Consider the following 8951-nt stretch of genomic DNA (forward strand, 5'->3'; position numbering starts at 1 on the left):
GCTAGGATCATAGCTTCACTTGAATTCCTTATAAAACTACAATAACCTCATCATATTTCCTCATTCGTAGAGGATGTATTTATTCTTAAGGAAGAATCTAAGTACTCGCATTATAAACTGAAAAACAAGAAATTGCACATTCTTAAACAACAAATAACCTTTCGGAAAGACACGTGTGGTAATTGCAGCTACCATCCAGTACTTTTAAGACGTGAAAATTTCGCAGTCCATTGTTCCATCAAATACCTGACAAAATCTCAGTTGGTTGAACACGGGGTTGAACACCGGGCTGCCATGCGGGAGGTCGTGAGTTCGAAGCCGGCCGGACCAACACTCAGGGTCGTTAAATAACTGAGGAAAAGATCTGCCTATGTAATGACATCTGCGAATGGTTGGACTTTCTATTCTTCTCGAATAAGAACGATAAACCGTAGGCCCCGTCTGCCAACCCTTCAATGTGCATTAACCTGTGGGACGTAAAAGAACCGACACACTACTCGTAAAGAGTAGGGAATGGAGTCCCGGTGTTGTGGTCTGTCTTCTGTGGTGTATCATGGTTGTGGAGGTAAATGCTCGGAGATACTAACTACATCAAGCTACTCTAAAATTCGAGGGTAAATAAAGATATGATGATCTATTTTGGAGAAGGAAGATGCTTCCTTCAGTTTGTACTGTTTAGTGAATACAGATGCTTTAAATCACAAAGCCGTTATCCCTTTTTATATGCGTTGTTTCATACGAAATGATTACGACAAAATTAAACTCTGCAATCTTAAGACGGAGAAGTCGACTGGTTAAGGCATCACACTTCCATCCATGGTATGAATAAATCTTGCGCTCCACCTGGTACTCACTGCGTTCCTATGTTCTCAGGTTCAATTGCCAAACCGCATACGGAACACTGTTATGATATCGACTGCCATCATTGTGCTTGTTGTCCATGCTGTGGTGGATGTGGCTGCCATCATTGCTGTCATCATTGCTGCCATCATTGTCCTTGCTGTTGTTGCCATCACTGCTGTCACTGTAGAAGAGGCTTGGTGGCAAATAAACCCCCTCTTGGTAAGATCAGTTTGTATGGTTTCGAAATTGGAAAATATTTAGTCAACAAAGTTGACAGATAATTGCTTTTCTTGGTTGTAAAAAGTCTTCGATGGCCTGTTAAAATTGTGGCCTACATCAACGGCTCTAAATATTTTTAAAATTGCTATTTTTTACCTGTGCATTTTCCATTGTGCTGTTCAGTAGCATGAACGGTGTGGTGCATTCACTATTTTCTCAAATCCCATAATACATACATCTTATTCGATAGTTTAACATATGATACGCGCGGATATTTTACGAGTTGCGTAGTATTTTTCTGAGCCCGCAGGGGTGAGGAAAAATACGAGCAATGAGCATGAAAATACGAGCATGGTAAAATGGCGTAATAGTGGAATAATAAATCTTGTTTATCCCCCAAATATCGAATAATCATTGTTTGCAATTTCTCCTGGCATATGAAGATGTCCCAAGAGAAATCGAAAATAATGCCTATGCAATATTTTTGGGAGTAAACAAGGTGTATTATGAGATTTGACAAAGTAGAAAATTGTGAACATTTCATTCTGTCTACCTACAGAGAAGTTTTCCTCTCTACGTCAAAAAAAAAAAAAGAGAAAAAATAAAAGGAAGAAGAAGATAAAGAAACTCGACTCCTCTTTTTTGGAAACGCGCCTAAGATGAAAACATTCAGGAAACGCATCATTGAGCTCAACTGAAGTGGGTGAGGCGGGGGGTTTGAAGTAAGCGATGTTCAACATTCTTGCATAGTTTTTCACCCAATTCATGATTTGCTTACAGGAGTTTCTTCCTAGTTGTCAGTACGTGAATTTAACTCCCGCAAGTATTTAAAGTTCAGATCATCGATAAAATGAAGGGAGGACCTTTCAATTACCTAGATAACTCAAGAAATCGTCCTAAAAAAAGACTATGAAATTCAAGTCTTCTAGATTTAGGTCTTTTTAACTGACAATAGCTTTGACTGTCTGTGTAATTCCTCTCCACAATACCATTTCTCTCGGCAAAGCGTGCAAAAATGAAAAACTAATGTGTAACAATTGTTTTGTTTGTAATTTCAAGCTTTAAAGAAGAAGGATTCTGAATCGAAAAGATGCAAGAAAAAGAAATACCACAGAAGAAACTGCTTATTTGGACCACCTCTTGTAATGCACATGCCTTCCCTGCAATATTTTCCTAGACTATGGTGACCACACCCATAACGTACGCCGATGCCTGTAGTCGAGGGGACCGGGACCCGTTCAGGAAAAATTCCTCGACGGCTGTAGCCAGACAACAATATTTCATTATTTATTCTTATCGAGCTAATACCCAGAGGAACAAAGTATTATAGCCAGTGTTGTCATAAGCAGCGAACCCAGTTAAAAGCTCGAATAAACAAATTCTTAAGCTCGCTTTTTTTTTTGTTTTTGACTTAGTGAAGAGAAACACCAGAAGGCAAAGATGACAATAAAAAGAAAACAAAAGAAAACAAAAAAACAATGACAAAAACAGAAGGAATAATACCAAGGAAACAATTGACAAACAACGGTTACTTTATAGAGATCCGGAACTCTAAGTTGGGGCTTTTGTAAAAATAAGCACTCGTTACAGAGAGTCGACTGATGGAGGAGTCCACGTTGTTCAAAAAGCACTGGATGATTCACTGGCCGAATTTATACTAGAAAAAAAATTCGTCTTCGGCTGATTCGTCCGCTGTTAGCATGTGTTACAGACGAGTTGACATACGAATAAATCCAAACAAATCTTAGTCCCTAATTCGTCTAAACACCGGATATATCTCTAGACGAAATGCAGACAAAATATCCGTCTTAGACAAGTAATTTGTCTCTAGCATAAATTGGGCCAAACTGTCTCGTTGTTAATATAATTGCTTTTGAAAGCATTTATTCAGGAGATAAAGATTTATCTGGTGGATAGCGCCCAATTCACCTTTTGAAGGTGAGAACTGTTAACTGAATCCACAGCTACTTTTGTCCAGCGTTATAATTAAATTAACCTAAAAACTGAAATATCTGTTGCAAATTGTCGAAAAAAACAACAACACATCTTTGATTAAATTTGCAGTTTATCAAAAAGTGATTGGTTTGCATTGTGAATTGTTCGTTTTCATCGGACTGATATCTTCCGAGTTTCTACCATTCTTTTGCAAAAGTACCGCATCCCCGTTAGGGGATAAGCCGCCAGCAGCGCTTCTCTGGAAAGCCCTGAAAGTTCTCGCGCACATTTCGGCTATTATAATTCCCTTTCCATCTTAACGGCATTTCTAATCATGATAACCTTACTTTCTACCAGTCCCCTGCAATCTAGAGTATCCTTTAATTTCAGTTTAATGGGTCCAAGCATTTTTTAAAAGAAATGGAAAGAATCAAATTTAGGCCGAATAGTTGAAATAGTTGATTGTTGTTCAATGTTCTACTCATCCTCGTCGTTAACTGTTCTTCGAGATTGTCACAGAAAAGGGAGAGCTTAAGGTCTTGGCCTGCTAATCCAATGTACACTGCACGCGTGGGTTCGAATCCCATCCTGGTCGAGGATTGATACTTTTACCAAATCAAAATATGCCCTCAACACCAGGATGCCAAAAAGTAAGAGCTGAACAAACTTGTTATCTGTATGACGAGGTGACCGAGTGGTTAAGGTGTTGGACTGCTAATCCAATGTGCTCTGCACGCGTGGGTTCGAATCCCATCCTCGTCGAGGGTTGATACTTTTACCAAATCAAAATATGTCCTCAACATCAGGATGCCAGAAAGTAAGAGCTGAACAAAATTGTTATCTGTATGACGAGGTGACCGAGTGGTTAAGGTGTTGGACTGCTAATCCAATGTGCTCTGCACGCGTGGGTTCGAATCCCATCCTCGTCGAAGATTGATACTTTTATCAAATCAAAATATGCCCTCAACACAAGGATGCCAGAAAGTAACAGCTGAACAAATGTGTTATCGGTATGACGAGGTGACCGAGTGGTTAAGGTGTTGGACTGCTAATCCAATGTGCTCTGCACGCGTGGGTTCGAACCCCATCCTCGTCGAGGGTTGATACTTTTACCAAGTCAAAATATGTCCTCAACATCAGGATGCCAGAAAGTAAGAACTGAACAAACTTGCTATCTGTATGACGAGGTGACCGAGTGGTTAAGGTGTTGGACTGCTAATCCAATGTGCTCTGCACGCGTGGGTTCGAATCCCATCCTCGTCGAGGGTTGATACTTTTACCAAATCAAAATATGTCCTCAACATCAGGATGCCAGAAAGTAAGAACTGAACAAACTTGTTATCTGTATGACGAGGTGACCGAGTGGTTAAGGTGTTGGACTGCTAATCTAATGTGCTCTGCACGCGTGGGTTCGAATCCCATCCTCGTCGAGGGTTGATACTTTTACCAAGTCAAAATATGTCCTGAACATCAGGATGCCAGAAAGTAAGAACTGAACAAACTTGCTATCTGTATGACGAGGTGACCAAGTGGTTAAGGTGTTGGACTGCTAATCCAATGTGCTCTGCACGCGTGGGTTCGAACCCCATCCTCGTCGAGGGTTGATACTTTTACCAAATCAAAATATGTCCTCAACATCAGGATGCCAGAAAGTAAGAACTGAACAAATGTGTTATCTGTATGACGAGGTGACCGAGTGGTTAAGGTGTTGGGCTGCTAATCCAATGTGCTCTGCACGCGTGGGTTCGAATCCCATCCTCGTCGAGGGTTGATACTTTTACCAAATCAAAATATGTCCTCAACATCAGGATGCCAGAAAGTAAGAGCTGAACAAACTTGTTATCTGTATGACGAGGTGACCGAGTGGTTAAGGTGTTGGACTGCTAATCCAATGTGCTCTGCACGCGTGGGTTCGAATCCCATCCTCGTCGAGGGTTGATACTTTTACCAAATCAAAATATGTCCTCAACATCAGGATGCCAGAAAGTAAGAGCTGAACAAACTTGTTATCTGTATGACGAGGTGACCGAGTGGTTAAGGTGTTGGACTGCTAATCCAATGTGCTCTGCACGCGTGGGTTCGAATCCCATCCTCGTCGAGGGTTGATACTTTTACCAAGTCAAAATATGTCTTCAACATCAGGATGCCAGAAAGTAAGAACTGAACAAAGTTGTTATCTGTATGACGAGGTGACCGAGTGGTTAAGGTGTTGGACTGCTAATCCAATGTGCTCTGCACGCGTGGGTTCGAATCCCATCCTCGTCGAGGGTTGATACTTTTACCAAGTCAAAATATGTCCTCAACATCAGGATGCCAGAAAGTAAGAACTGAACAAACTTGCTATCTGTATGACGAGGTGACCGAGTGGTTAAGGTGTTGGACTGCTAATCCAATGTGCTCTGCACGCGTGGGTTCGAATCCCATCCTCGTCGAGGGTTGATACTTTTACCAAATCAAAATATTTCTTCAACATCAGGATGCCAGAAAGTAAGAACTGAACAAAGTTGTTATCTGTATGACGAGGTGACCGAGTGGTTAAGGTGTTGGACTGCTAATCCAATGTGCTCTGCACGCGTGGGTTCGAATCCCATCCTCGTCGAGGGTTGATACTTTTACCAAGTCAAAATATGTCCTCAACATCAGGATGCCAGAAAGTAAGAACTGAACAAACTTGCTATCTGTATGACGAGGTGACCGAGTGGTTAAGGTGTTGGACTGCTAATCCAATGTGCTCTGCACGCGTGGGTTCGAATCCCATCCTCGTCGAGGGTTGATACTTTTACCAAATCAAAATATGTCTTCAACATCAGGATGCCAGAAAGTAAGAACTGAACAAACTTGTTATCTGTATGACGAGGTGACCGAGTGGTTAAGGTGTTGGACTGCTAATCCAATGTGCTCTGCACGCGTGGGTTCGAATCCCATCCTCGTCGAAGGTTGATACTTTTGCCAAGTCTGAACAACTCCTCGATATCAGGATGCCACAAAGTAAGAACTGAACAGACTTGTTCTCTGTATGACTGCTCGTCAATCTGTTTCATCTGTGGTTGGTTTTGTCCATCAAGAGCGTTTCGTTATTTATCCTAGTTTTAAAGGACATTGTCCTTTAGATTTTCTCGCTTTTAAGCTAAGTGATCGTTGAGAAGTCGTCAAGTGAAAGAATTCATTTCACCTTCAGGGAGGCAATGATGGTTGACCGGAAAGGTCGAAGCGTTACTTTCAAAGTTCCTCATGCGATGAACTTGAGAGACTTTAAGACTGGTTTGGAAAGTGAAATTAGTTCGGAGATTGTGGTATTTCAAGATCTTGGAGGAGGAGAGTATTTGGTAGAATTTGTGAGTGTGAGTGATGCAGAAGCGGTGGTTGAAGAAGGCTTCGATGTCAGTGAACTTCATGTTGCTTGTCACCCACCTCATGCTCAGTCTATTAATGTCTACGATCGTATATCGAGGACAAGGAAGTCAGAAAGGTGCTATACCAGTATGGGGAGATTAAAGGAGATGTTATCCGGCAGTACAGACCTTTTAACCGAGAAGTCGATCCCTTATTCTCTTCGGATTGGAGGAGAGTGGTGCCGGATAATCCACAACAACCAGCGATCAGTGTGCGGAGAATGCAAAGAGTTAGGCCACTCTAGGAAAAGATGTCCGCAAATTGAATGCAGAATTTGTGACGAGAAGGGCTATTTGTCGTACGTGGGTGACAAAAAGGTCATTCAAGCTGGAGAAACGAGAAAGCAGGAGGATCAAGGAGTGGAGGTTGTACCTTTGCTAGCGGAGAAAACGTGTAGCGATAATGATGCTGTTAACGTAAAAGAAGCTAATGATGATGATGGAAAATTTGTTCAACAGGAGAACAATGAAACGGTTAAGGACACGGGTGATACATCGGAGGCTATGGTCACGGAGCATGCGGTTCAGGGAAGTAAAAGGCAGATTTCGGACTCGATCTGATTCGGACGGAAAAATTCAGCATCGACGGGCAAAAATCCACCCTGTCCCAAATTTGGGTGCTGGTAAACAAAGGGATAAAAATGCTTCTACATCTGCTGCTAAAAGGGCCCATACCGATAGTTTTCCATAATGTTTATTTTCCGACGAGACTCGTTCATGGCAAATTCGTATTTATTCTTTTTCTCCCTGATTCTATTAATGACCATTCTGGCTAGTATTAATTGCAATGGCCTTCGGTGTCCGGACAAACGAAAACTGGCTTTTTTTTAAAAAGAGAAACCGATTTGACATTATATTTCTGCAGGCAACACACTGGACGCTTGATTTGGATATGCAAATAAAACGCGAGTGGGAGGGTGATGCTTTTTTTTCCCATGGGACGAACTCTACCCGAGGTGTGGTTATACTGATTGCTTCGCGCCTGGTTTACAATGAGAAGCAAATTCGGAGGGATAACGATGGTCGTGTCTTGAATATGCCTTTGGAAATTGACGATCGCACGCTTACTTGATTAACGTTTCATGCCCCATCAAAAGATTCTCAGCGACGTGCTTTTTTCTCGGATTTAAATAGGTTTCTGTCGGATTCAAACGATAACATCTTGGGAGGCGATTTTAACCGTATTTTTAACTCGCGCTTGGATAAGCTCGGTGGGGTTCCTAATGCGCGTCAATCCGCCGCTTCCGCCGATGCTTCTAAATGTCCTTAATACACGTTTTAGTTTGGTAGACGTTTGGAGGGAACGACATAAGGATGAACGCAATTTCACTTGGACAGGTAGAGATCCACGAGATCCATCTCTTTTCATCCGCACACGTATTGATTACTTTTTTATTTGTCAACCCGTTAACCAATGTGTAACTGCAACGGATATTCAACCCTATCCCCACTCGGATCACGATTGTTTGACTCTGACCCTTTGATTTTGAAAGAATTGAACGCGGCCCGGGATACTGGCACTTGAATAACGAGCTTCTTGAGGACGGCGTTTTCCAAGAGGAAATCGAGCGTTTCTGGTCAAATTGGGTTGAAGAGTTCGAAAAATTTGCTAACCCTTTTGAGTGGTGGGAGAAAGCAAAGTTAAGCTTTAAGCGGATTGCTATTAGACGGGCGACGATCATTGGCGAAATTAAGCGTCATGAACGGTTTGTTTTACAGAGTAGGTTGGATAAGCTTCAAGAGCGGGCAAAGAATGGTATGACTAGTGATATAGAGCAATATCTCTTAGCAAAGGAGGCCTTGAGGTAGCTCGAACTTAAGGAGTTGGAGGCTATTAAAATCCTAACAAAAGCGCAGTTTGTCGAGGAAGGTGAAAAGAGTACTTGTTTCTTTTTTTCGCTTGAGAAATGCCGTCGTTCAGCACAGAACATACGTGTTTTAACGAAGGATAACATGGATACCGTTACTGAAACTAGGGACTTGCTGGGGGAGGCCTTTTCGTTTTATAAACATCTTTACACGGCGCAGCCTTGCGACGAAAAGATACAAAGAGAATTCCTTGATGGAGCATACCCCGAACTTGTAGAGAATGCGCGAGACTCTTGTGAAGTAGAGTTTATAACTCGGGGGTTAAAAAGGACTGTTGATGCAATGGAGAAGGACAAGTCGCCTGGTCTTGATGGTATTACTACCAATTTTTATAAGCATTGCTGGCACCTGTTAGGTGATAAATTAGTTCAGGTCTATAACCATGCGTTCCGAGTTGGCCGTCTTTCGGTGTCACAGCGGCGAGGAGTAATTTTTTTATTATTAGGCTGATTTAGCAACAGAGCGGGAACGCCAGTGGCGACGTCGCGCGCAGCAAAACTACCAATGAGAATTTAGAATAGAGAAAAAAAGAGTGGAGTCTACTCTATTTTGAATTCTCATTGGTGTTTTTTCTGTGCGCGCCGTCGCCACTGACGTTCTCGTTCTGTTGCTAAATCAGCCTATTCAAGAAGGGCTGACCGCACTCACCTGAAAAATTGGAGGCCCATCACTCCTCTTACGATTGATTATAAG

General features: G+C 42.1%; 1 protein-coding gene and 14 non-coding genes across 16 annotated transcripts in view; all 15 read left to right on the forward strand.

Annotated features, from left to right (window-relative positions):
- The window catches only part of LOC138001371 (uncharacterized), a 7401-nt gene extending 4276 nt beyond the window's left edge, over positions 1-3125 (forward strand). The window contains exons 4-6 of one of the 2 annotated variants that reach the window (XM_068848020.1): positions 874-1062; positions 2122-2204; positions 2478-3125. In XM_068848020.1, the coding sequence (XP_068704121.1) occupies positions 874-1062; positions 2122-2204; positions 2478-2480 (275 nt within the window). In that variant the 3' untranslated portion in view covers positions 2481-3125. Of the gene's footprint in view, positions 1-873; positions 1063-2121 lie in introns of both variants that reach the window. The other variant, XM_068848017.1, reaches the window with a different exon arrangement.
- Positions 3126-3677: 552 nt separating this feature from the next.
- On the forward strand, positions 3678-3759 carry Trnas-gcu (transfer RNA serine (anticodon GCU)). Its single transcript has one exon. It is a non-coding gene; the product is annotated as a tRNA-Ser (tRNA).
- An 85-nt stretch (positions 3760-3844) lies between these two features.
- Positions 3845-3926, forward strand: Trnas-gcu (transfer RNA serine (anticodon GCU)). Its single transcript has one exon. It is a non-coding gene; the product is annotated as a tRNA-Ser (tRNA).
- Positions 3927-4011: 85 nt separating this feature from the next.
- Trnas-gcu (transfer RNA serine (anticodon GCU)) lies at positions 4012-4093 on the forward strand. Its single transcript has one exon. It is a non-coding gene; the product is annotated as a tRNA-Ser (tRNA).
- Positions 4094-4178: 85 nt separating this feature from the next.
- Positions 4179-4260, forward strand: Trnas-gcu (transfer RNA serine (anticodon GCU)). Its single transcript has one exon. It is a non-coding gene; the product is annotated as a tRNA-Ser (tRNA).
- An 85-nt stretch (positions 4261-4345) lies between these two features.
- Positions 4346-4427, forward strand: Trnas-gcu (transfer RNA serine (anticodon GCU)). The gene has a single exon. It is a non-coding gene; the product is annotated as a tRNA-Ser (tRNA).
- An 85-nt stretch (positions 4428-4512) lies between these two features.
- On the forward strand, positions 4513-4594 carry Trnas-gcu (transfer RNA serine (anticodon GCU)). Its single transcript has one exon. It is a non-coding gene; the product is annotated as a tRNA-Ser (tRNA).
- An 85-nt stretch (positions 4595-4679) lies between these two features.
- Positions 4680-4761, forward strand: Trnas-gcu (transfer RNA serine (anticodon GCU)). Its single transcript has one exon. It is a non-coding gene; the product is annotated as a tRNA-Ser (tRNA).
- An 85-nt stretch (positions 4762-4846) lies between these two features.
- Positions 4847-4928, forward strand: Trnas-gcu (transfer RNA serine (anticodon GCU)). Its single transcript has one exon. It is a non-coding gene; the product is annotated as a tRNA-Ser (tRNA).
- An 85-nt stretch (positions 4929-5013) lies between these two features.
- On the forward strand, positions 5014-5095 carry Trnas-gcu (transfer RNA serine (anticodon GCU)). Its single transcript has one exon. It is a non-coding gene; the product is annotated as a tRNA-Ser (tRNA).
- An 85-nt stretch (positions 5096-5180) lies between these two features.
- Trnas-gcu (transfer RNA serine (anticodon GCU)) lies at positions 5181-5262 on the forward strand. Its single transcript has one exon. It is a non-coding gene; the product is annotated as a tRNA-Ser (tRNA).
- Positions 5263-5347: 85 nt separating this feature from the next.
- Trnas-gcu (transfer RNA serine (anticodon GCU)) lies at positions 5348-5429 on the forward strand. The gene has a single exon. It is a non-coding gene; the product is annotated as a tRNA-Ser (tRNA).
- Positions 5430-5514: 85 nt separating this feature from the next.
- Positions 5515-5596, forward strand: Trnas-gcu (transfer RNA serine (anticodon GCU)). The gene has a single exon. It is a non-coding gene; the product is annotated as a tRNA-Ser (tRNA).
- An 85-nt stretch (positions 5597-5681) lies between these two features.
- Trnas-gcu (transfer RNA serine (anticodon GCU)) lies at positions 5682-5763 on the forward strand. The gene has a single exon. It is a non-coding gene; the product is annotated as a tRNA-Ser (tRNA).
- Positions 5764-5848: 85 nt separating this feature from the next.
- Trnas-gcu (transfer RNA serine (anticodon GCU)) lies at positions 5849-5930 on the forward strand. Its single transcript has one exon. It is a non-coding gene; the product is annotated as a tRNA-Ser (tRNA).
- The last annotated feature ends 3021 nt before the right edge of the window (positions 5931-8951 follow it).

The sequence above is a fragment of the Montipora foliosa genome, chromosome 1 (genome assembly GCF_036669935.1).
Source record: "Montipora foliosa isolate CH-2021 chromosome 1, ASM3666993v2, whole genome shotgun sequence".
NCBI lineage: Eukaryota > Metazoa > Cnidaria > Anthozoa > Scleractinia > Acroporidae > Montipora > Montipora foliosa.